Source organism: Heteronotia binoei, chromosome 4 (genome assembly GCF_032191835.1).
Source record: "Heteronotia binoei isolate CCM8104 ecotype False Entrance Well chromosome 4, APGP_CSIRO_Hbin_v1, whole genome shotgun sequence".
NCBI classification, from domain to species: domain Eukaryota; kingdom Metazoa; phylum Chordata; class Lepidosauria; order Squamata; family Gekkonidae; genus Heteronotia; species Heteronotia binoei.
In genome coordinates this window covers 135,755,284-135,782,251 of record NC_083226.1, presented here as the reverse complement: position 1 = coordinate 135,782,251, position 26,968 = coordinate 135,755,284, and the positions used below count along the sequence as shown (strand labels likewise).

Below are 26,968 nucleotides of genomic sequence, written 5' to 3'. Positions count from 1 at the left end.
ACACATTAGTAGAGTGAGGTGATGGGCAGGCTAGGAGGAGGGGAAGGAATGGAAACTACAGCTACTGTATGAGACAGTCAGGCTGAGGTGGTGGCATTGCAGGCAGGCAGCACCACTGCCACCCCCTATTGATGGCATTGGGGGGGGGGGCACCTGGCGAGTGAGAAGGAGTGAGACCCACTGTAGTCCAGGGCTGTAGCCAGGATTCCATGTTTGGTGGGGCCTGCAGCAGCATTTTTATTTGGGGGGGGCAGGGGGCACATAATTTGGCCCTAAACACTTTATCTGCTTCTCAACTAAAGTGATAGGTCCCCCCCATTTGTCTAACTTGGTAAACCTTCCAGGGGAATCTGGCTGCAAGTAGGCTTCTCCCCTCCCCCCAATGCTGATCTGAAGCCCCTACAGTAGCAATGCTGCACTTCAGAGCATGAAGTTCAGAGTGGCAGCTACTGGTGGTGAGCAAAGGGGGGCAGATCAGAGGCCTACCAATGGAGGGGCCCTACAGATGGAAGGGGTGTTTGAATGGAGTGGCCTGGCCTCTCCTGGGCCCCACTGTAGCTACGAGCCTGCTGTAGTCCCCCATCTTGCCACCACCATGTGAGCCAGCCAGGCAGATATGATGGCATTGTAAGGGGAAGGGAGCATGGGAGCTTCACTGTTAACGCCCCCCCCCGCCCTTCCACTGATGGTGTTGCAGGCATATGGTGAATGGGCAAGGAGGAACAGGAACTGCTGGAGGCAGCAATGTTGAGGGCGGGCAGAATGAATGGTGAGCAGCTGGTGCAGTGGGTGATGAGGCAGAAAGGATGGGAGTTGCCCACATAAGTCTCACAGGTCCCTGCTTGTTATATTTGATTCTGAACAGTGGCAGTTGGTGAGGGGGCAGAGACAGATGAAAAGAAGTCAAAGGTAGAAGGGAAGGTAAAACTGGAAGAGGAGGGAACAAAAAAAAAGTAAAGCTAAAGGAAAATCAGTTTTTGCTCAGGAACAATAAATGTTTCCTAAAAAGTCCCATGAATAATTTTCCCCCAGGATTTTCTCCAGTACTTCAGTAGAGCCTATTTGTAATGTTGCTTGAACATATGAAGCTGCCTTCTACTGAATCAGACCCTGGGTCCATCAAAGTCAGTATCGTCTACTCAGACTGGCAGCGGCTCTCCAAGGTCTCAAGCTGAGGGTTTTCACATCTATTTGCCTGGACCCTTTTTAGTTGGATATGCCAGGGATTGAACCTGGGACCTTCTGCTTACCAAGCATATGCTCTACCACTGAGCCACCGTCCCTCCCCTTACAGGCTTACAGGGTTAAAACCCTTTGAATTTTTCAGTTATGTGTTCTTTATGGCTTCACTGTATAATACCCCTATTATTAGTTATAGTCAGGGCTTTTTATGTAGCAGGAACTCATTTGCATATTAAGCCACATACCCCCGATGTAGCCAATCCTCCAAGAACTTACAGGGCTTTTCTTACAGGGTCTACTCTAAGCTCTTGGAGGATTGGCTACATTGGGGGGTGTAGCCTAATATGCAAAGGAGTTCCTGCTGCAAAAAAAGCTCACCGTTACCTCTAAGTAAGTGAATTGAGAGTTCTAAGTCATGATCCTCCTTAAGATCTAGAAGAAGAGTAGGTTTTTATACCCAGCTTTTTCTCTACCTTAAGGAATCTCTAAATGGCTTATAATCACCTTCCCTTCCTCTCCCTACAACAGGCACCTTGTGAAGTAGATGAGGCTGAGAGCGTGCTAAGAGAACTGTGACTGGCCCGAGGCCATCCAATTGACTTCACATGGAGGAGTGGGAAATCAAACCCCATTCTTCAGATTAGAGTATGCCACTCTTAACCACTATACCACATTGACCCTTCAGCATCTAAAGAGAGAAGTTAATTTTAAAGCCTATTTAGAGGCTTTCTCCAAAAATGCTTTCTGATAACTTTTTCTGAGTTTTGAGAACTTAGAGACAAAGAGTATTTCACTACAATCCTAAACAAGTTTATTCAGAGTAAATGAATTCAGAAGTAAATGAATTCAGAAGAGTGGAAAGAAAAGAAAGAAAGAAAGAAAGAAAGAAAGAAAGAAAGAAAGAAAGAAAGAAAGAAAGAAAGAAAGAAAGAAAGAAAGAAAGAAAGAAAGAAAGAAAGAAAGAAAGAAAGAAAGAAAGAAAGAAAGAAAGAAAGAAAGAAGAAGAGAAAGAATTAGAGTTTTTCTCTTGGCAATATTGAGCTTTAAATGATGAAAAGTATCTTTGAGGTTTGTCAAATAGCAATCAGATAGACTTTCTCTATAGAGGTATAGGTGAAGCTTTATTGAATTGCTATAGTACATAACCCTTCTCATCTGAGAAGCATTGCTAGGAATGAAAATAATTGATACAGGGAGTTCTAAATAACCCCAGTTCTCATCACCCTCCTCGCAGACCCAAGTAGCATAAACAGTTGAAAAGCGGTTGCTCTCTAATGTAAACAAAGCAGGATATAATGTAAACAAAGCAAGATATAACTCAAGGAAACTACAAGGTGTTATCTGAAGGGACTCATCTCTCCTTTCCCCAGATGGCAAGCAGAGGAGTAGAGTAATTCACGAGGTGCTGTTCTCAGGCTCCAAAGTAATTCAGAAAAGAATGCTTTCAAGTTTCTCCCCAACCATCTCCCAAAGACATGGCATGTAACATTACAGAGTTCAGACAATGCAACACAAACCTGAAACAATCATAAAACTATGGCAGAAGACATAGTATGGATTCTGACAGTATCCAAGCTGAAAGAGAAGAAAAATAGGAACAAGTATGTGGGGTGCAAAAGTACAATTGATTATATTAACATAAAATGAAGGGTAATATGAGACTAAATAAGTGAACTTGAAGGAAGAACATATAAAATAAAAGAAATCTGGAGATGCCTAATTTACAGTGTAATCCTAAATATAGTTATACCCTTCTAGTTTCACCGATTAAAGAGAGAGGCTGCTAAGTAAATTTACCATCTGTACAACAGCACAGCATATTAATATTAATTTTATCGTTTTAGAATTTTAATAGAATTTTAATTAAATTGTTAATTTAGTCTTGTCAATTACTGTATAATGAATGTGTTGTTAGCCGCCCTGAGCCTGCTTCGGCGGGGAGGGCGGGATATAAATAAAACGATGATGATGATGATAGTTTGGTGCAAGTTTGATGTAGTGATGAAGTGTGCAGACTCTTATCTGGGAGAACAGGATTTGATTCCTCACTCCTCCACTTGCACCTGCTGGAATGGCCTTGGGTCAGCCATAGCTCTGGCAGAGATTGTCCTTGAAAGGACTGAGTCCTCTCAACCCCACTCACCTCACATGGTGTCTGTTGTGGGGGAGAAAGATAAAGGAGATTGTAAACTGCTCTGAGACTCTGAGATTCGTACTAGAGGGCGGAATATAAATCCAATATCATCTTCTTCTTCTAAGTCCATTGAAGTCAATGAGGTTAGAAACGTGAAACTCTGGTTAGGACTACATTGACAGTAACTTAGTTTTAGGCCCACAAATGTTCTGCATGCCTAAAGGGAAGGTCACATCAGTGGATCACATTCTTTTCTGGGTTATATATGTGTGTATTTATATATTTTATTTATTAAATCATTTATATCCTGACTTTCCTCATGACTCAAAGTGCCTCACTTGTGGCAATGGTAGCATAATGGACATGTAGTGAAAAATGCCTTTTTGTGGTGTTTCAGCACAGCAACCATAGGATCACAATTCTCAATGGAACAAAGTTTGAGTCCAGTGGCACTAAGACCAACAAAGTTTTATTTAAGGTATAAGTCTGATACAGTGAATGCTGAACAGAGTTAATTGCTCCTAGGTCATATCAGTCATACATGCATAAGTGGAATCTAGAGTTGTTCAATTAATTTCCCCCCCCCCATAGTTGCTAATGAGTAAAAATGTGTTTAATTTGTTTTTAGACTGCTTGCAACCTAAGGAAAAGGAAATCGCTTCTTCCAGTCAGCAATTGTATACTAAAGCAGCTAGAATAAACAAAAGAAATGCTAAAGGAAAAACCTGTTTGCATATGGGAGCAAAAAAAGGAAATCTGGATTTAGTGAAGTCTTTAATAGCATCTGGAGCATGTGTAAATCAAAAAGATAATGCAGGTTTGATATTTCTTGCTCACAGTTTTAAAGTACTGCATTATGCTGCTACCAAAAAGTACTTCAATATTTTTTCAGCACTTTCTTTAAATTACTCTTTAAAACTAAATTGGACAGTGTTCAGAATGTTTTATGTCTTATGGTTATATTTGTCAGATAAATATATTTGGACAAATATACATACAGATATACTATATGTAGACGCTCCACTTCAGGTTCCCCAGACACCTTGAAGCTGCCAAGTGTGAATTTTGACTCTGAATATGCCTCATGACAACTACTTCTGAAACTCTCATTTCTTTCCGAAGACATTAGCTGTATGGCATTGGAGCAGTTGATTTAGAAACACATGGTCAAAAGTCCCTTGGGCACATGGAAGTAGTTGGGGAGTTCTTTGGATCCAGCCAGGCCAGTGAATTTACAGTATGACCTTTAAAAATTTACTTAGTTCCACACATTTATGTGTGAAATAAGGCTTATACATCTCACATTTGCAACCTGAGTATATGTGAGTTCATGTACTAGGCTTAGAGATGCTTATACTTTCCATAGTAGCTCAGTTTAAGAGCTTGGGGACCCAAACTAGACCCATCTTTCTTAAAGGAGAGACAAGTCAGTGCTTTTGCTAAATCTTGCTGACCTGACTGTGGTTATCCAGGCATCTGTAATTTCCAGACTCAATTACTGTAACATGGGGCTGTCTTTGTACATGTTCCAGACTCCCAGAAACTCCCGTTGATCCAAATTGCAGCAGTAAGGCTCGTCTCTGAGATCAGCTGCTCAGAGCACATCTCCCCTGTATCAATTATTATGAAGTGACAGCTCTTAATCAAACAAGAACACTTTATTCAGAAGAAACAGTCACAACATACAGGCAGCAATGATGAACTATATACAGTTGTAGCAAGGGAAACCATGCCCAGCAGGCAGGCACTCACCAATCCTGTTCTGCTCTCCCACATCCTTTATTTGCATTTCTTTGTGAATTGCCTCATGTCCTGATTGGCCAGTTTCAAGAGAACGACTAATCAGAATGTAGGCATCAGGATCCTGGTTTGCCTCAAGCTCAATCAACAAGTGCAATACATAACAGTTATGCTGTTCAGATAGCCACCTCACCCTCCTCCTGAAGAGGTTTACTCCTTTAGGAATTTCTTCAGTGAGATAACAGGCATTTTCTGTGATAGGCCCATCTTTGGAATGGCCTGCCACAGTAGGGTGCCTGCCCTTGCTATGTTTAGGAAAGCATGTAAGGCAGTCTTTTTTAGGGTTGCCAGGTCTGTGTTGGAAAATACCTGGTGACTTTGGGGGTAGATCCAGGAGAGGGCAGAGTTTAGGGAAGGGAGGGGCCTCAGTATGGTACAATGCCATAGAGTGCACCCTGCAAATCTGCTATTTTCTCCAGGTGAGTAGATCTCTGCCAGCTGGAGATCACTTGTAAAAGTGGGAGATCTCCAGGCCCCACCTGGAGGCTGGCAATCCTTTCCAGAGAGCATTTGATGGAGGTTCTATAAAGTGGCATAGAAATGTTTTGAATAAATATCTTACTTTGATTTTGTCAGGTTGGATGGCAATTCATGAAGCTTCCAATGGGGGATTTGTTGAGATCATCTCAGAACTCCTTAAAGCAGGTGCTGAAGTGAACAGCAAGGGTCTGGATGATGTACTGCCAATTCATGAAGCTGTTTCAGGCAACCACTTTGAGGTAATAAACGATAAATAAACTAGGGTTTTCTATAGTCAGGGTTAGGTAATCAGCTTCTGCTTTTTACTCTGATTAAAAGAGACCCCTGATCAATGTTCCGTCTAAGCTGAGTTAGTGTGAGATAGCTCACAGATTTTTGGCCTCTGGCTCACACATTTTTGTCTTAGCTCAGGAAAAATAGCCCCAGAGCAAACTAACTTAGGCAGTGGTTCACAGCTTGAATGCCAGTAGCTCACAAAGTAGAATTTTTGCTCACAAAAATCCATGGCTTAGAGGGAACATTGCCCCTGATATATTTTTGCAATAATAAAAAATTACTGAAAATGTGATACAGATTCTGTGATTTTGGAACATAACCTAGAAAATACCTTATTTGGTATCTTGATACCAGAGGCCCAGGAGAGACTGTTTCTAGTACATTCCCCTGGGTTAGACTGAGGCAGTCTGAACTGGAAAACAACTTTTTTAATTCTGTTACATTTTCTGGATTCCTTTATTTTCCCAGCAATTCCTGAGTGCCATCCTTTCATTCTAGTTTATCTGCTAGCACTGTTAATTCATTTCCCCTTCTTTGAGTTCTCTCATAATTCTTACAGAAACTCTACCTGTTTCAACTAACACTTTTGCAAAATTTCATGACAACTCTTGTTTAAAATTCAAGCAAAATATTACCTTAACAGCTGTTTTTGCATCAATTGCATATAAATAGCATAAAATTATGTATAGGGTGTAAATGACATTAAAATTGTGTATAATGCAGAAATGGTGTAAAATGTCATGAAGGAAATAAATAAAAATGGAAATGAAGAAAATAGGTGGGAGAAAAATGATCATCCCAGCCATGAACAAAATTTAAAAAGAATTTTTAAAACATCTATTTGGATAACCCTTTGTTTTAATCATTAAATGTTGTTTTCTGTCTTAATGTCTACAGTGTCTGGAATATTTAAGTGCTATAATGTCACAAAAAGATAGGCATGTAATATAACTATAAAATGATTTACACTGAGGTCATAGTCATGAAATTAAGAAATGTGTTGCAGGCAGTACAGTTTTTACTTAATCATGGAGCAAACCCAAATGAGACAGATAACTGTGGGAAAAATGCTATGGATGAAGCCACCTGTGATAAAATGAAAGAACTTCTTAAGTCTTACGGAGCTACTGAAACCAAAAAGTCCTATAGAATGAATGATGTTGCAGGTATGTTGCCCCCTCCATATTAGCTGCAATTTAAGAAATCCTTTTGCCAATAATAGTTGGAATAGTTAGATGTTTATCTTGTGATGTTGGGTTGGATCCAACCAGCTTTCATAACGAAGGCTAGATTCAAACTAATGTTTTTGGAGGTGCAAGGATTTCTGCTTATAAACTACAGTTTTCTTGTTTGCCCCTACCATAGCAGCCTGTAATGCCCCACCCACCCCAACCTTGTTCGTGGTGATTCCCTTGTCTCCAAGAACAGGATTTCAGGGATCATTTTAGACTGCCACAGAAGGGGAGGCAGTAAAATGGCTTTTCATGAAGAAAAACTCTTGCACCTATGGAAATGTCTGCTCTGGATCCAAGTCTAAATCTTGTCCAGTTCATCTCCTTATTAACACCAACCTATGTGGCTTTTGTACATACAGGTCCCATGGTCCTTTTTGGGTGGTCCGAGGGTTTCACTGCTTCCTTTTTCACCAGCAGAAAAACTGGTTAGACCTAACCCACTGGTTTTGCAGTTAACCACATATTGCCACATGAATTTCAATGCATTTTATATGAGCTGTGAGGCAGAGATATTCCACCAGGCTTTTGAGTAAGGTCAGCACCAGTAATAAGGTGGCACCTCACTCTTCCACCCCTCCAGGCTACCCCCCCTCCCCACGTGATGGAACAGTAGACTCCATCAGGGAGTGTATGAGACATAATATTTTATTCAGAATGATTTATTGTGTGATTTATGTATTTTCTTTATTGTTGTACATCGCCCCAGAGCCCAGCTTTGGTCAGGATAAGACAATCCATTAAATCCAATAAATAATAATAATTATAATTAGCTTGGTTCTTAGAAGATTGCATTCAATGGCAGGAAAAATTGGCAAATATATATTTTATACTTCAAAACATAGAACTATTGTGATGATACTATAACACTCCTGTGAGGTTTACATCAAACTTGTATTGAGGGAATACTGGAAAGAATATTTCATACTTCATGGGATCCCTGTGGCATTTAAACATGGGTTTTGGACTCAAAAGTGAAGAATTAGACATTGGTTTTAACCTCCAAGTACAAAAAAGCTTTCTCCATATATCCTTAAAGACCACCTTCCTATATGGGTCCTCTTCGTTAAATGCAGAGATTGCTATGAGATTTCGTTACAATATTCAATTATTCATCTTATTGCAACCTTATTGCAATGGGAGAACCATTCTTAGTGGCCATGCCCCAGTAGTACAACTCTCTTGGGGTGCCAGGAAATCCTGATCTGAGTAGTGATATTATAACCATTTTATTTGTGCAAACATTTTGTAGTTAAAAGTGTTTGTGTATGTGTGACAGATTGCACTTTAGAATCTTCTAAGTACTGTGCAAACAGGTAATGGACAGGTTAATTCCTTACAGAGCCTTGAGTAACAGACTGCTCAACTGCTGCATCAGTTGAGCAGAGAAAGACTTGAGAGATGAATGCTGAGGAGAGGGGAGTCTGAATTCAGCCCTGACTGAGAAGAGTCTAGTACTGATGTCTAAGTCTAACCCTGACAGAGAAGGGTTTAGTCCTGACAGGGGTTGTGCTTAGCCCTGACTGAGGGCAGTTTAACACAGATGGAGTACTGGGAAGATTGGCAGGAGGAGTGGGTAGTTAGGTGACGTCTTCCATTCAGGTCAGAAAAAGGGATAGATCTAGTGAGAGAAGAATTTCCTTAGCCAGTTAAAACAGGGAGATAGCTCTGAAGAGGGGAAAGATCCCTGGTCTCGTGTTTTTAGAAACTGACTTTTAAAACCTTGAAGAGTCAGTAAAACTCAAGAAGAGTACTGATGTGTTTAATGAAGGAGTTTGGGTACTAGACAGAGTATCGGGGTCGTTTTGTAGAAAAATAGGTGGTGGATCATCCAGGGATTGTTATGCAGCTGCACCTACTATTCATTGGACAAGGTGGGAAGGAGGAGGTGGAACTCTCAGACAGGTTCAGGAGCTGTGGTTCTGTGAGCTCCCACAGAATCTGAGGCCTGCCTGGAAACCAAAAGAGCCAGATACGCTCAAGAAAGTATACTGGAGTGTTTGGGAAACAATGAAACAAAAGCCTCTCGTTTTAAAGATTCCAAGTCATTGTCGAAAACTTAATAAATTCTCAATTGCTTGAAACATATGAACTGTAGTCTGTGTCTATTGATTTACCTCAGAAATTTTATCTCTGATTTTACCTGACCTTTCCCCTTTGTTGAATAAAATATTTCATTACTTTTGAACTTTAAAAAGTCTTGAGTGCCATTTCAGTTATTGAAGTTAAAGGGGGATCTTGACCCCTCTTTCAGGTTCATGGGCTGAGTCAGCAGTAAAATGTCATAGAGTGACAGGGTGGGACAGCCATAGTCCTTCAGAAAAGAAGAAAAAAATCTATAAATAGGGCTGCTCTGTCAGAAAATGAGAGAAAAACGTTGGGCAAATCTTGCCCCTGAGGAAGGGAAGTGGGCGAGGTCATCATAGTATGTTATCCATTCCATAGTTTATTGTATCTGTCATCTTGCTCTTTCTGCATTATTTTCTTTTTTCAACTTCATTCTTTTTTGTATTGTCCATGACATATTTTGTCTGATACTTTTCTTGCAGATGTTCCAAATATTGTGATCCTAGTCCAGCTGCATTAGTGCATGCCATTTGATTACATTATTTTATGTTGAGTAATCTGCCTTATTTATTTAAAACATTTATTATCCACCTTTTTACCTTGAAGGAACTCAAGGCAGCTTATAATATAAATAATAAAATACTGTAAAATGCATTAAAACCACTAAAGTCAATACTCAGGCCAATGGCCCATTCCAGTCCAACACTCTGTGTCACACAGTGGCTAAAACCCAGGTGCCATCAGGAGGTCCAGCAGCACGGCCAGAAGGCCTCCCACTGCTACCTCCCAAACACCAAGAATACAGAGCATCCGTGCCCCAGACATAGTGTTCCATTTATACCTTGCAGCTAATAGCCACTGATGGACCGTTGCTCCATATGTTTATCTAATCTAATGTTGAGTAGCACTCCCAAACTGTGAACATGACTTTTCAAGGAGAGTGTACCCCATCCAAATGGAGAGATCTCAAGTCCATGGTCTGTCTTTTTACTAACCGGTGCACCTCTGTCTTGTCAGGATCCAGCCAATTATTGAACATCAACTGCTTCCTTAAAATTAGGTGGAAAGGAAAAGTAAAGCTGGGTATCATAATATTAGTGACACCATAGGCCGAACCTCCTGATGACCTCTCCAAGTGGTTTTATGTAGACATTAAATAGCATGTGGAATAAGATATAACCCTGTGGAACCCCACGGCCTTTGGCAAAGCCTGAATCCCCCAGCGCCATCTTTTGACACTGACCTCCAAGACAGGCCTCAGACCACCATAACACAGTGCCTCTTAGGCCTATTGCCAAGAGGTGTCCCAATAGGATACCATGGTTGATGGTATTGAAGGCCGCTAAGAGATCCAGCAGAATTAGCGGGTCACACTCCCCCTCTCTAGTCCTCAGTAGAGGTCATCAACCAAGGTAACCAAAGCAGTTTTTGTTCTGAATTCTGACCTGAAGCTAGATTAAAATGGCTTCAGAAAATCAATCTCTTCAAAGAGCCTTTGGAGCTGAAAAGCTCTAGCGCCTTGCCCTAGAAGATTGGAGACTGGCTGTGGGTTTTCCAACACAGTTCTTTCCCCCAGAACAGGTCTTAGCAAGAAATGAAGTAAATAAATGAATTATATATATATAAATGAAGTAAATAAATACTTGTATCTTATTTTTAAATTTTTACATCTAAGGCACAGTTCAGATGAAACACTTTTAAATTCCATTAATTTTATTCAGAGGATGAAATGCATGCTTAAATGTCCCTTTGAGATTTATGGGACTTAATGTTTAATTAGCATTATGCCTGAGGAAATCAGTGTACTTAGAAGGGTGTAATTCTGTTTAGGATTGCACTGTCAGTGCTCACGCCTAAGGGAGGGCATATACTTTGGGTGGAAAGAAGGTAGACTGGTTGAAAGTTAAAGGCTGGAAATCTGATGACTGCTGTAAGCAACTTGGATACCCGGAATAACAGTAAGCAGCAATTCTGGGAGTTTTATATAAGTCAGGGACATTGGATTGGTTCTCTGGTGGTATCTGGATTCATAGATCAGGAAGATTATGGGCTGCAGTCTGAATGCACCAGCTGCAACAGTGTGTAATTCATTCCTCTGACCAGCAGCTTTGTGGCACAGAGAGCCAGTGTCTGATCTTTCGAGCTCCCAGTACAAGCCTGGCATGGCTGCAATCACACACACTAAATTTGCACTTTCCAACTGGATTTTGCCAGTTCACACTATACAATACAGTTGGAAAGTGGATTGAAAGTGCATTACTTAGTGTGCATGAACACAGCCAGTGTCTGACAATTCAGTCTAGTTTGAGCATATTTTCCTCCACAATTTTATCATTGTTTTAGATGTTTAACATTAACTTGGTGATACAGTACTACTTATTTTTAAATGTAAATATATTTATTTGATTTAGGTGGAAGAGAGTTACGGCCTTCTAATTCTAGAAGAACCCGTCATGGTTATAATTGCTATGGAAAGGATAACCTGTCTGCATGCTTCAGTGCAGTTAGACAAGAAAGTAGGACAGTGAGTTGAGAGAATTTTCGTTTGCAGTTCCTTAGTGTCAAGGGTTGACTGAATAATGCTACTGAACCATGGATCCAAAGGTGCTCTTCTGTGTATAGCAAGTAACGTCTGCTCACTGAAGAACTGTTCTGCTCCACATGATGGAGCATTGTTTGAAAAAAATGAAACAAAACTCAATGATATTCTTCCACTTCTGCAAACTTTTGTGCCAATGGAAGAATGAAACTATAAAACTGATGTGCTGTGACACTGAGTGAACTCTTCTGTTAGAATTTGTGCAAGTGCTTGCAGACCAGGACTAGTTATTAGTCTCTTTCTCTCATGGTTCTTTGGCTCAGATTCTATATCTGGATGAACTAATATTAACAGCAGCAGTGTAACAATAAGTTTCTTGTTATATATATACTATATTTCTATTAGTAAATTGTGTGCATATTTCTGCCTGCACAAATAAATTATAAATGAAGAATATATTAACAGCGGTGGCAGGATACATAAAGATCACAGTCTGCTTGTCTGAGTGAACATTGTGCTCATACCCGTTTCCAGCAGAGTCTTGCAGGCAATTACTCAGATGTGAATGATTACAGATGGATACAGGGAAAGATTAATACACCTCTCCAATATTTATAGTTATGTTTATCACCCTCAGAGTTTTAGGAGATAAAAACTCCTGTCAACTCAGCACTGTTTTGCTTTGTCTAGTGCAGAAAAAGTGCAGATGAGAAAGGGTGTACCTGTTGAATGTCTGCCTATTTAGAGGCACATGTGTTCTATAAGAAAAACAGGTGTAAACCTATTAATTAGCCTGTTTTATTCATTCCACTGCCACAATTTCTGTAATTGACCATTGGACCAAGATGTGATCAACTATGCTTACTGTATTTTTTGTTTGTTTTGGTTGGCTAATTTGAAGAGTTAGCTGTATCTAAGTATATACCCTGATGTGGATGCTGCCTGGTGAGGAGATTAGCCTGAACTGAAGGGAAAGTACAGTCAAAGGAGCAGATAAAAACACTTCCATTCTATACTGCTGAAGTTCAGACCTAGAGAAGCAACAGCCAGTGCTATAGAGCAATTATGCTGTAGCATAGATGTCTGAAGTTCAGGACTAAGTGGGGAACTATTCATTTGGCCACAGACCTCAGCAGTCTCACTAATACAGGATTTCATTTATGGGACAGGGTGTAGGAAGTTTCCTGGTTGATAATCCATCTTCTGCCATTCCTTTGGGATCCAACTTGTAATACTCTAACTGTTAACAATTTTGTTTATGTCTCAGAAATCTTACTCAATACATCATAAATCATCAGTCTATTAAGTGATTAATTAATTGATTAGATTTAAATGTAGGTAAAAGCAAACAAAGTCTTGAAGCAAAATCAATATTGTATTTGCATTTAGAAGAAAAAGGTTTCTTCATATTTTATTTTAAAGCATGAATCTATCAGTGAAATATTGCAGGATATAGAAGAGAAGCAGAATAAACTTTTACACTTTGAATTAAGAAGCCAAAGGCATGCAGGTAAGGATGATTCATAATTGTTCAGTAAATAGTTGGTCATGTAGGTGATTCTTTGATATACTGGATGGCCGGATTTGGTTTCTGCTTCAAAAAAACAGCAAATAGAAGGGGTGAGATTCAAGCCAATTCCACACTTTAATCCTGGTTCAGTCCTGTCCCAAATAGACATGAGTCATGGAATCATAGAAACCAACTCAATGACTTTATGATTCTATGATTCTAGTGGAGAAAATCAATTTGAGAACAGGGCTGAGCCAGAATTAAAAATCTAGAGCGGAATTGGCCTCAGAGTTCTGTGAGTGGAACTCCAATTCTGCTCAGACAACAAGAGAGGGCAGAATTGCAGGAAGCAGGAGGAACCTACTCCATCAGCACAGCAATCCTTGCAGCCCTTGCCACATTCCCTGGTCTGAAGTTTAGACTTTTTATATAGGGCAAACTGACACCAATTTAATGAAAAAAGAAAATGTTACATTGTAATTAAAACCATAGATTACAAAAGAGGAAAAAATGTTGTTGAGAAAAGATGTCTAACAACTACTGAGCAAAAATAAAATTAAATGATAACAAAATATAAGTGCAATCTTTTGTTAAGTCTAAAACATCTCCCTTTTTCATGGTAATTAAAAAAGTGACTGAATAATCTTAAAAGTTACTAGGTTGGGTGTGCAACTCTGCTCAGGATTACAGTGTTGTCTTGTCCCTAGTGTAGACCCCCATGCAGAAGTCAAACTTGACTTACTTTATCACCTGTACAAACATTAGGATGTCCTATGTCCTGTGCAATAGGTGATAAAATCTATGCCAGGCTGCTTCTTTTTTATCCCTTTTATGTGTTTTTTTCCTAAGTACAGGTTGTTGTTAAATTTTGACATTTCTGGGGCTGTTTTATAGGGTTCTCTGCACAGGGGTGATTTCTTGTGCTTTTCCTTTTGCTGCTGTAGCTGTCAGTTCAGTGTAGTGGTGATGAGGCCGCACATTTTGCCTGTAACTACTACTTTCCTCCTTAAACCATATCCTTTTTTTTTAAGTGTTGCTAAATTGCTGTGGCGTTATAATGATCTTTTGCCGTGACTGCCTAATTTGTAGCTTTCACTTTTAAAATACTAAGTCACTAGTACTTCTTATTGTGGAATTATAAGAGAGATACAAACTGTACGTTTCCCCTTAAATCTCTGCAAGGAAAAGGGGACTTAATTTTGTTTTTTTTTAGAAATAGTGAGCTAGCAATACTTGATTTTTTTAAACCTACATATGTAAGGGGGGATATGGCAGCTGGTGGGGGGGATGGGGCAGGGCAGGGAAAATTTGTATGGCCCCTCTATTGGAGGGCCTACCTACCTTCCTGGCTTTCCGGGCGACGCGCTAGCCTGTCTGCATGGGTGATGCTGAGCTCGCCGAACCTCATCGCTCTGAGCCCATCCCAGAGCCCAGCTCCCACAGTCAGACCCTTCTCCCCTGAAACAGCAAGCCTTAGAAGATGTCCTTCCTTCTCCCGCCAACCCTCCAAGTGGCCAGCACCATTCATTCACCCACCAGCGCTGCCCGGCTAGCACCACTCATTCACCTGTGAACTTGCCACCGGCTCAGCTAACTGCTGCTTGCCCTGAGTGCTTCTCCATGTTGCTAAGTCAGTAGCAGGACACCCTCAAGAGCCTCCCCTGGGGTGCGGTGCAGGAGGCAGGCCAGAGCCCCAACCGGAGCAAACCGACCCTGGAGCCACAGCCAGCTAGGGCACACTAGACTAGCATGAGGAGAAGGAGGAAGCCTCTCCAGCCCCAGTCACCTCCTGCAGCCAGGCATGCCTCTTCAAGGGGGTCATAGCAGGGCTGGTTGGGCGGATGGAAGGTGGAAATGAGGTAGGGGAATCAGCAATTAAATAGAGCTGTGGGGCGGGGGGCACCTTCTAAGGCTTGCTGTCTTGGGTTAGCCTCATGTGGTGGCTTCCCAGGTTTTTAAATATATATATACACACACACAAATATATATATATATATATACACACACACACACATATATATATACATATAATACATTAAACCATTATGGCCCTTCCTGACAACTATCAGGAACCCATTTTCACTTTTCATCTCTAATTTAGAACTATTCATTTCACTCTGGAAAACCTATCTCCTGGCTCCATTCTCTGAGTAAACAGAATATTACACTTTTGTGTCCAGCACCTAGGACACATTCAACTCACCCTCACCACAAAATGAGAATCCCATTGAACTATTGTTTAAACCACTTAACACACCCAGCCATACCTTCAGGATACATTTTGGGGTTCAAATATACCCAGCTTTGCCATGCTCAGTGTGTTGTGTGTTCCTGGATCCAACCACATGAACCCAAGACTGGCAGTCTTGCCCTTTCCCTCATGGACTTTTGCACATCTGGATAAGGTAAATATAACAATCCCTGAAAGCCTCTACTTCTCACCCCTAATTTTCCTAGCCTCTTGATTGTGTGTATTTTTGAATGCTTCAATTGTATTTTATACATATTTTTCTAAATAAACATTTAAAACTATTTAAATCTGGAGACTTCTTTCTGATACTGGACCTCCATATTATTGGTGAGAGAATCCGTTCCATAATAGCTCTCCCTAAGTCTCCCTCTGCTGATTCCCCCATAAAAAGAGGAGACCCCAGCAATTTTAGTAATACTTTTCTCCTCCGCTAAGTCAATGGCCTTCCTTTCCACAGCCAAAGAACAGCCAGAAACAGTAAAAACACTTTCACACACACCCCTTAAAATTCTTTGCACCCCTTAAAATCCCCAGCTTTCTTATGCAAACCCCTGGTGAAAAGTAATAGTATCTTATCTGTCAAGTTCCTTACCATTTTCTGTATCTGTTTGATGTAACCTGAAGAATGTATGCTTAGACTGCTTGAGAAATGAAACTTAACGGCCTACCAGCTGGGAAGCTGTTTGGCACTCAAGGCCACAGCTCCTATCTTGGGATGCTTTGTAGAATGCTTGGTAGTAAATGTGTGTGTGATTTGTAGCCATTAAGTTTAAACTGTCTTTGCACCCTAAATTAAGGCCTGCAAGAGTATATAACCTAGGGTTGCCAAGTCCAATTCAAGAAATATCTGGGGACTTTGGGGGTGGAGCTGGGGGACTTTGGGGGTGAAGCCAGGAGACATTAGGGGTGGAGCCAAGCTCAAGGCTGTGAAAAGCATAATTGAACTCCAAAGGGAGTTCTGGCCATCACATTTAAAGGGACGGCACACCTTTTCAATTCCTTCTTTCCATAGGAAATAATGAAGGATAGGGGCACCTTCTTTTGGGGCTCATAGAATTGAAACTTGGCGGGGGGGGTATTTTGGGGAGAGGCACTAGATGCTATACTGAAAATTTGGTGCATCTACCCCAAAAAACAGCCCCCCCAGAGCCCCAGATACCCGCAGACCAATTCTCCATGATTTTCTATGGGAATAAATCTCCATAGGGAATAATAGAGTTCCCAGCAGACATTTCCCTCCCCTCCCCCCGCTTTCTGACGACCCTGATGCGGGGGGGAGGGCCTCCAAACCGGGGGATCCCCTGCCCCCACCTGGGGATTGGCAACCCTAATATAACCAATGCCTGTTTTGCTGAATGCCAGTTTTGACACTATCCACGTGTCACTGTATCCTGCCTTGTAATAAATACTTATCCAAACACATGGAGAGTCATAATTATTGAAGGAAAATTGGGAACCTGACATTGTCTGCAGACAGTTTCAAGGAATTCATTGCATAGCTGATGGATCTGATCCTATAGGGCAGAGGTTGCTAAACTGTGGCTTGAGAGCCACATGTTGCGCTTTCACAGATATTGTGTGGCTCTTGAAGCCCCCACCACTTCGTTGGCTGGCTTGGAGAAGGCATTTGTCTCTTTAAATCACTTTGCCAAGCCAGATGGCGACTCATAGAATGTGGCTCAGTGATAGAGCATCTGCTTGGTAAGCAGAAGGTCCCAGGTTCAATCCCCGGCATCTCCAAAAAAGGGTCCAGGCAAACAGGTGTGAAAAATCTCAGCTTGAGACCCTGGAGAGCTGCTGCCAGTCTGAGAAGACAATACTGACTTTGATGGACCAAGGGTCTGATTCAGTATAAGGCAGCTTCATATGTTCATTTAAAGTTGCTTTCTTTCCATCTCTACCTCCCCATCTTGAATGCAATCAGACCATAAGCTGCCTAGGAATTTGTTCGGCTTGTATCAAGCAGCTCCAGTTTTTGGTCAGAAGCCAACTCACAGCTGATTGGGAGTTGAGTTCTGATCTCCCAGCACTTCCATATATCCTAGCCTTGTTGTGCTGTGATAGAGGGATGTCAAGAGAAATTAGCTGACTCACAGTCGATGGGGGTTATGCTGCAAATGGGCTTCTAATCCTCTCCACCTCAGAAAAATTGCTACACATTGAAGCTGGGGATAAAGAAATCATCAGCTTCTGATCACCCCAGTGCAAAATAAAGAGGAGAATGATATTGTTTCTTTTCACCCTCCAAGTTGAGTGGTGGTGACAGAAGTGATGCTTCTGATCTCACTGTTGCAAAAAAGATATTTAGGAATATATGTATGCTGTGCCCAAAATTGGGGACATGGGCCACAGAGAATAAGAAGATGAAGATAAGAAATTGGATTTCTATCCCACCCTCCACTCCGAAGAGTCTCAGAGTAGCTCACAATCTCCTTTACCTTCCTCCCCCACAACAGACACCCTGTGAGGTGGGTGGGGCTGGAGAGGGCTCTCACAGCAGCTGCCCTTTCAAGGACAACCTCCGCCAGAGTTATGGCTGACCCAAGGCCATTCCAGCAGGTGCAATTGGAGGAGTGGGGAATCAAACCCGGTTCTCCCAGATACGAGTCCGCACACTTAACCACTACACCAAACTGGCTCTATCTCCTTTTCTCTACATCCCACAGTGATGCCCCTACTGCCATTTGCTGTATCTCAGAAAGTCTGTGACACAGCAAAGTTTCCTGGGTGGGAAATCAGAAGAATGTGACTTATAGGTGACACCCACAGTCAGCTGGAAGTTGGCTCTTAATTCCTTTCCCCGAAAAAAATTTGCAGGCACCGAGCATAATTTCCCACCAGTAGATAAGAAGGCAACTCCTGGCTGATCCAGACAAGTGGGAGTTGGTTTTTGATGGCCACAAGTTGTTTGTTCCTCAAAACAGATGCAGACAGCTAAGCAGCCCATTGATTAAGCAGTTGCCTGATTACCACTGGTAAGCAAGATGTGACCCAAACTGGCAGGTGTTCAAGTATTCCTACTTATCTAAACAATAACACAAAAGGTTGTGTTTTCATGATTTTGGGTTAAAAAATTCAGGAAGCAGATATATCTTGAATAGCCTATCAGGTCGCTCAACAGATTACTGCCATGCAGTTCCCTACCTTCCTCTTGTAGGTCAGTGTAAAGGTTGCATTCAGTTCTTCTGTACCTCTCGTTATGTGATTGCAGTAGCTGAGACTGTGCTTATGTACCAGAGCTGGGAATGAGCTGAACCTTATTTCAACAATATGATCTGTTCACCTGGTCTCATGAGCTGATATTTCAGCATCAGCATAGTTGCCTGTGAATTGGGTCACAGTTTGATTTGTACACGGTAACAGAATAGTTATGTGTTTCAAAGCTGCTTACTTTGTTCCAATTCCAAAACCCTTTATTGGCATAACTGCTTACTTTGTTATTATTATAATGCTTAGCCTGAATGGATTTTTGAGAGGTACATTTTCAAACAACTTCATTTTCAAACAGAGTTCCAGGAGCTGCAGCAAAAATGAGGAAATCAAACAAGCCAGCCCCTGTGTGGAAAACAGCAGAAATACTTCCCAGAAATTTAAATGTTGTCCTTGCAAAGAGCATGCCTCTTTACTACTAATTTTGTGTAATGTATTTGTGTTTAACTTGTAAAACTGATAGTGAGGGTTTTATAATATTGGTGATAGAAAGTATCAGCATATAAAAAGAGCTGTAAAGCAATTTGTAGACTGATATTTACTACAAAAAATTAGAGTGTGCAATATTGATGTATTTTTCTGCCGCATTGTTTTAATATCCCAACATAGGTTTTGTATGTACAATAAATTATCAATGTGAGAAACTTCAGATTAGAGTACTGATTTTTTAACTATTCTTAACAGATCAGTATATTCAAGACCTGTCTCAGATACAAAGTGTTCTGAATGAGGTGCTTGCCAAACAGAAGTCAGAAAGGGATGTCCTCGCTAAAAAATACAGGTAGGTAGGGTATAGAAGAAAGTTTTGTGTAGACCTGCTTTGAAAGGCTATTGCAATATGCAGGTTAAAAAAAATCTCAAAGTCCTGTATGCATTCTAAACCTTGTATAGTTTCTCATTGGCTTTTATCAATCTTAGTACTACAAAAGGTAACAAGATGTGAACTCTAAATGGGCATCTGAATCCAACTGAAGAGTTTAATAGTTGTGATACAAGTGGAACCATAATAAAGTTTTTTTATTTGTTTTATTTCTGCGAATATTTTAATAAGCCTTTAAAAAAATTATATTAAGGAGAAGTGTAGCTTGTTGCTTCTTTACGTCCATAGCTATACTTCTAAAACATTCCTTCTCTTTCTCAGCGAACAGATGCCTTTCTGTTTCAGTAAGGCTCAGATTTCCTGCCCCCTCATATGACATCTACACCATTAAAAGATGAGTGGAAAGGACACTGTGATAGTTGAGGATGGAGGAATGGGCCTTCAGTACAGTGTGTGTGTGTGTGGGGGGGAGAAATTGGAAGGATTAAAGTTAACTAAAGAAGGAAGTTAAAAAAAGCCTGCAGTGCCTGGCTTCTTAACAGGTATGGTATGGTGAGTGTGCAAGGGTTTTGTGTTTGTTTGGGTTTTTTGCTTTCCCCATTAACCTGTGGCTTACTGCCTACTTTGAAAAACAGCTTTTCACTTGAAAATATTAGTTAGTGTATATTTCATAAAGAATTTAACCCCCCCCCCCTCCAGTGCTTGGTTGAAACGCTGAATTGTAGTGAGGTGCAATTACTTGTACATCTTAAAAGTACTGCCATTAGTATTTGTACAAGTGGGCCAGCTATGCAGTTTATGTCATTCTTCTACATAGTGAAAAAATGTTTTGTTATGCATTATGCTGTCAAGCTATATACTTGAATGGATCCTTTAAAATGATTAAGTTTTTGTTCTCATTAATTTTGGATTTTTTTTTGTACTTCAGAGCTTCTGTGGAATCTTTTAAACAGGGAGCACTGAGAGAACAGCTAGTTAAGCTTGTTTCCAGACAAAAGAGCCTTCTGCTTTTGGCACAAAAACAGAAAGAACTAGGCCAGAAGATACAAAATTATAAGAAGGCAAAGAAAGAGACTCTAAGTTCAGCAGAACAGATTCCAAGCACATCCTCCAATTCATGTGAAAGAAACAACACAAAAAATGATACATCTGATAAAACACTACAGTCCCCTGACAGGGCTATGGACATAAAATCCAGCTTGGTCATAGAAAGTGGCTTTTTAGATCAAGAGCACAACCAGTATACAAATGAGTCTCTGAATGGAGGAAATGAAAGAACAGTTAGGCAAAGCATTGTTGTTGCTCATCATGTGGTCTCCAAAAAGGGAGAACATACCACTGATAAAATATTAGACTCCAAGCTCGCCAGTGCTGTGGACCAGACAACGTTGCCTTCTGAACCAGCTATTTGCCCTGTCCAGATAAAACAATCACAGCTAGAGGAAACTGCTTGTGAATCTGTGGCCACCCAAAGAAACACACCTCCAGCTGTAATACCATTGACCTGTGCACTGAATATTTCTCAAGCTACAGACGTTGCTGTCAATGATGTCAGTCAGCCAGCTGCATTGGTTTACCTTAATGAGACCTTACAGCAACATTCAGATATAAATGAGGCTTACCAAACACAAACAATAATAGGCTTAGAATCCATACACAGCAGTCTTGCCACTCAGAGAAATTTTTCTCCAAACAATAGAGCTTCACTTAATGCTAACTTAGAACATACAGGGATAGTTTGTGATGCACCATCATCAAGCACAGTCGGTCAGGATTCTTCTAATTGGTCCACCAAACAGGATTCTGAGAATCAATTAATCTGCAAACAAAACAGAAGGGAAAAAAATCAACTACTAGATTTGATTGAACAAGGAAAGATTAAGCCGGGAGATGATGTTCTAGAATTCAGACTCCAGGTAAATTGCTTATCTGCAAAACAATGTCAATATTAATGCAAAATGTGTAAAATATTATAATTGAATTATATGTAAATAATGCTGGGTTATTTAAAATTAAATACAAATTTAATTATACATTTCTTTTTAAATGGTCATCACTTGTAAATAGTTTTCACTTCTATATGAGGTCATCAGAGATCCTACCACTGAATGTGACATGTACTTAAAAGCCACTCCCCCCCCCCTTTCAATCCAGGCCAAGTTTTCTTCTCAAAATGAACAAGCTGCCAGCCATTTTCTGTAAAAGTGGCCATTAATGAGTGGTGAAGGAAAGTTCACATAGCTCACAATTAGCATTTTACCACAGAGACACTCAAGAAGGCAGACGCTATCAACCCTAAGCTTTCATCTTGTTTCAAGTGATAAAATGTCCCAAATACAATGCTTGCTTGCTTCCTGTTTTTGTTTCCTCTTGGTGCTGAACATGAGCACTGAGAGACTTTTGTACTTTTGATTGCCTTTTGTCTTTCGGTCTAAGATTTTGGTGACAAGTGTAAGACAGGAGTTTCAGTGAGTCCTTTGGAAGTCTCCAGTGTAGCTTGTGGCATAAGAACATAAGAGAAGCCATGTTGGATCAGGCCAATGGCCCATCCAGTCCAACACTCTGTGTTACACGGTGGCCAAAAAACCCAAGTGCCATCAAGAGGTCCACCAGTGGGGCTAGAAGCCCTTCCACTGTGCCCCCCCCCAAACACCAAGAATACAGAGCATCACTGCCCCAGACAGAGAGTTCCAACAATAAGCTGTGGCTAATAGCCACTGATGGACCTCTGCTCCATATGCTTATCCATTCCCGCTTGAAGCTGTCTATGCTTGTAGCTGCCACCGCCTCCTGTGGCAGTGAATTCCACATGTTAATCACCCTGTGGGTGAAGAAGTACTTCCTTTTATCAGTTCTAACCTGACTGCTCAGCAATTTCACTGAATGTCCATGAGTTCTCATATTGTGAGAAAGGGAGAAAAGTACTTCTTTCTCTACCTTCTCTATCCCATGCATAATCTTGTAAACCTCTATCATGTCACCCCGCAGCTGACGTTTCTCCAAGCTAAAGAGCCCCAAGCGTTTTAACCTTTCTTCATAGGGAAAGTGTTCCAATCCTTTAAGAAGAAGAAGAAGAAGAAGATATTGGATTTCTATCCCGCCCTCCACTCCGAAGAGTCTCAGAGCGGCTCACAATCTCCTTTACCTTCCTCCCCCACAACAGATACCCTGTGAGGTGGGTGGGGCTGAGAGGGCTCTCACAGCAGCTGCCCTTTCAAGGACAACCTCTGCCAGAGATATGGCTGACCCAAGGCCATGCCAGCAGGTGCAAGTGGAGGAGTGGGGAATCAAACCCGGTTCTCCCAGATAAAAGTTCACACACTTAACCACTACACCAAACTGGCTTAATCATTCTAGTTGCCCTTTTCTGCACTTTTCCAATGCTATAATATCTTTTTTGAGGTGTGGTGACCAATGTTCCCTCTAAGCTGCAGAGACTTGTGAGCAAAAATTCTACTTTGTGAGCTATTGGCATTCAAGTTGTGAGCTACTGGAATTCAAGTTGTAAGCTACTGCATAAATTATTGTGCTCTGGGGTCATCTTTCCTGAGCGAAGACAAAAATCTGTGAGCAGGGTGCTAAAAATCTGTGAGCTAGCTCATGCTAACTCAGCTTAGAGAGAACACTAGCGGTGATCAGAATTGTACACAGTACTCTAAATGAGGCCACACCATCGATTTATACAGGGTCATTATGATACTGGCTGATTTGTTTTCAATTCCCTTCCTAATAATTCCCAGCATGGCATTGGCCTTTTTTATTGCAGTTGCACACTGTCTTGACATTTTCAGTGAGTTATCTGCCACGACCCCAAGATCTCTCTCTTGGTCAGTATCTGCCAGTTCACACCCCATCAACTTGTATTTATAGCTAGGATTTTTGGCCCCAATGTGCATTACTTTGCACTTGGCCACGTTGAACTTCATTTGCCATGTTGACGCCCACTTGCCCAGCCTCGACAGATCCCTTTGGAGTGCCTCACAATCCTCTCTGGTTCTTACCACCCTGAACAATTTAGTGTGATCTGCAAACTTAGCCACTTCACTGCTTACTCCCAACTTAAAATCATTAATGAACAAGTTAAAGATCATGGGACCCAGTACTGATCCCTGTGGCACCCCATTGCTTACCATCTTCCACTGCGAAAATTGCCCATTTATACTCACTCTCTGCTTCCTATTAATTAGCCAGTTTTTGATCCAACCCACCATGCTTCACATATTTTAAATTACTGACTGTCTTCAGGGCTTAGAAATGGTGTCCTTTTAGTAGGCAAAAAGGATAATTTTTAATATAGTAATGTATGCCCAGTAGCATAATCAGTCAACAGCCAAGGCCTTTTGTACTCCAGGAGGTCTCCCCTGGTACCTCCTGGTCTGGGATAGTGCCTGTCTGTTTCTGTGGTGGTGGCTGCAGGCCAGTTTTGTGTCATGCTGCACCAGTAGCACATGCTTTTAGACTGAAGAGGTGAGGGTAAAATAGCCCTTGCCAGTTGCTTGCTCATCTCCCATATGAAGTTGTTGATTAAACAGTATGTACTTAAAAATGCTGTACGGCAGGTGTGGCCAAACTTGCTTAATGTAAGAGCCACATAGAATAAACATCAGAAGTTTGAGAGCTGCAAGACATGAACACCAGATGTTTGAGAGCCACAAGACCGGAAGGAAAGAAGGCAGGCAGGAAGGCAATAGGTGGGGAAAGGGTGGAGGGAGGGAGAGGTGGAAAAAAGCAACTTTAAATGCATCCTCCAAGCCACCCATTGGCTTGGCTTGGCAAAGTGATTTAAAGAGAAAAATGCCTTCTCCAAGCCAATCAACTGTGTGGTTGGGACTTCAAGAGCCACACAATATGTATGAAAGAGCCACTAGCACGTTACTGGGTCATTCAAACCAGCAGGGGACCTGTGTTTGGAGCAGGGCAGTTTGGATTTGGATCCTACTGTCCGTTGTTCCCAAGTCCCCAAGCTCAGTTCTTCAGGCTCCAATGAGCCAGACAGGAACACCATTGATACAGCATTAACTCTCATACATGTGGGCTTTATGGCACTGTACCATGCTGATGCCCCTCCCTCACTTGGATCCACTCCCAAAGTCTCCAGGTATTGTCCAACACAGACCTGATAACCCTACATGATGGGAAAGGGGAGGAACTGGTGGTGTGGTCTGCAGGAACAACAAAGAAGTAACTTTGATGCCTATCACAGCAAATATTAAATACCAGGTTAGTGTGATATCTGAATGCAGACTTGATTTCAAACTGTGATTTTCAGTACATGTAAAGGAAAGAGGCAGCATGCGAGCCAGAGGCTATCCAAACTCATTCCTGTAGTAGTATACCATGGTTCACCATTATGTCTGAGCAGCACTGCTGACTTCATTTCACTAACAAGGACTCTTGGCAGTTGATAAGTCATAAAGTTTCTAGAATCTGGATTGGATCGTTTGAATTCCGAACTGTTGAAAATATAGCCTCAATTCGTTTTTACTTAATAGTACTATTTTCTTTAAATCTCTGTCTAAGGAATAAAGTAAGAATGTTGAAAAGTATACATTTTTGTTCAATTGTATAGTTTTAATTTTGAACCATTTTCTGTTTTTATTTTTTGTTTTAAATTTAGGATTCCAAACATAAAGCTAGCCTTTTGGAAAATGGCAGAGTCAAAACTTGCAACAACACAGTTTACCAGAGTCCAGTTCAATGGATTAAAGCACTTTTGGGAAATGATATTTCTGTAAACTGGAAATATGTGTGGAATAAGGTGGGCTTCCTGTATTTCATTGGATTTCCTTACTTTGATGTTATGATTAGTACAAACTGTTTATTAGGGTTTTCACAAGTAATGCTAAAACATCTTTTAATTTGGAATGTTTCACTTATGTTGTGACATGAAGAGAGGCACTTTAAATTTTGCACTCCAGCCAATGTAGAGTTTTCATGTGATGTGATAAATATATTTTATTTTCTCAAAGCCTTGGGTGAATAACAGTAATGAAATTATAAAAGTCTTTTAAAATGATTAAAACAGACAATCACTTCTCCTTCCACCTCTCACACCCTCAGCAAGCTGTTACTTTTACAAAACCGACTTAATTTTTAAGAAAACTCTACCCTGTTTCTGGAAAAGTGAGACTTGTCATTCAGTAAGTCTACAGTGGCCAGATTGAAGGGTGGCTGGGGAATAGTAAAGAGCAATAAAGATAGCAGGAAATTTTGTTCAACCAACTTGGACTAAAACTTCAGCCGGTATTACCAGCACAATATTAAGTTCATAGCCATAAGCACCACTGTTTAATTTTTTAAAATCTGAAATACAGTAGGATCCTATGCAGAGTTATTACTTAAGCTGAAATCAATAGGCTTAGATTGGAGTGACTTCACTGTCAGTCAAATTGTGAATCCAGTTCCAAATGGCTTGCACAGAAGTTGAGGAATATCATAGTTTGCATAAAGGCCATAAATTCAATCATATCTCTAAGTAAAGAAACTGAAGAGCTGATTGTTCTGCATTTCACTTTTTAATTTTTTCCATATACTGCATTTGCAATAAATGTGCAAATCAGAGCCATAATTTTGACACAATTTAGTATTTCTTAATTTATTATAAAATAAGTAAATAAAATATTTGGAGGCTAATATACATATATGTCTGGTTGCAGGTCACATATTGTGGAACTCTGTTATCAAAAATTGTTGCTGAAGTTCATATTCCTAAGGAGCCATTGCAACAAAAAAGGCCTTTTGGTATGTGCAGATAGAACTATGATTTTGGTTTAGATGAAAATAGCAAAAAACCCCCCACCATGCTCTGTCAATTGCTTCACATGTTGCCAAATCATTTTTTTATTTACTTCATTTATACCCTGCCTGGGTTGCTGAAACTCAAGGCAGATTACAAAAACACAAAAACAATGCAATCATATGTCATAAAACATCCAATAAACAATGCAGTGACTACGATTACAAACTAAGAAGACAAGCCATAAACTGTGCAAAAATGGATTAAGAGCAGCACTATTTTAAAGGTATGATCATAGCTTTAGATTTAAGACATGAAGTCTTAAGATTGTTCATAAGGCAGGATTCATACTTCGGAAATGTAATAGTTTAGTCTTGAACTAAACTAGTGAATTAACTCTGCATGTGCTGAACCTTGGTTATTACTAAATTACCTAATGACTTACCGTAATTAACCATCAGTGATTACAAATTCCAGAAGGGACTCCATTTGAGTATGCTGTAGTCAAAATAACAAAAAGTTTTGCGGTGCTTCAAAGACTAGCAAATTTATTGTGTGGCATAAGCTTTTAGGAGCCAAAGGCGACTTTTTCAATAATATCTGGTTCACAAAAACTTATAATAAATTCCTTAACCTTTAAAGTGCCACAAGACCTTTTGTTTCTAGAATACACTACTCTAGACCACTTCTACTTGTAGATCTGGTCTCATATATTGGAATGTTTATCACAA

The 26,968-nt window shown here is 40.6% G+C and overlaps 1 protein-coding gene across 1 annotated transcript in view; it reads left to right on the top strand.

Annotated features, from left to right (window-relative positions):
- The window catches only part of LOC132570147 (ankyrin repeat domain-containing protein 31-like), a 69,122-nt gene that overhangs the window by 33,058 nt on the left and 9,096 nt on the right, over window positions 1-26,968 (top strand). The window contains exons 5-13 of the mRNA XM_060236578.1: window positions 3,945-4,133; window positions 5,693-5,835; window positions 6,879-7,038; window positions 11,583-11,695; window positions 13,133-13,220; window positions 19,366-19,462; window positions 20,430-21,417; window positions 25,119-25,259; window positions 26,158-26,242. Of these exons, the coding sequence (XP_060092561.1) occupies window positions 3,945-4,133; window positions 5,693-5,835; window positions 6,879-7,038; window positions 11,583-11,695; window positions 13,133-13,220; window positions 19,366-19,462; window positions 20,430-21,417; window positions 25,119-25,259; window positions 26,158-26,242 (2,004 nt within the window). The remainder of the gene's footprint in view (window positions 1-3,944; window positions 4,134-5,692; window positions 5,836-6,878; window positions 7,039-11,582; window positions 11,696-13,132; window positions 13,221-19,365; window positions 19,463-20,429; window positions 21,418-25,118; window positions 25,260-26,157; window positions 26,243-26,968) is intronic.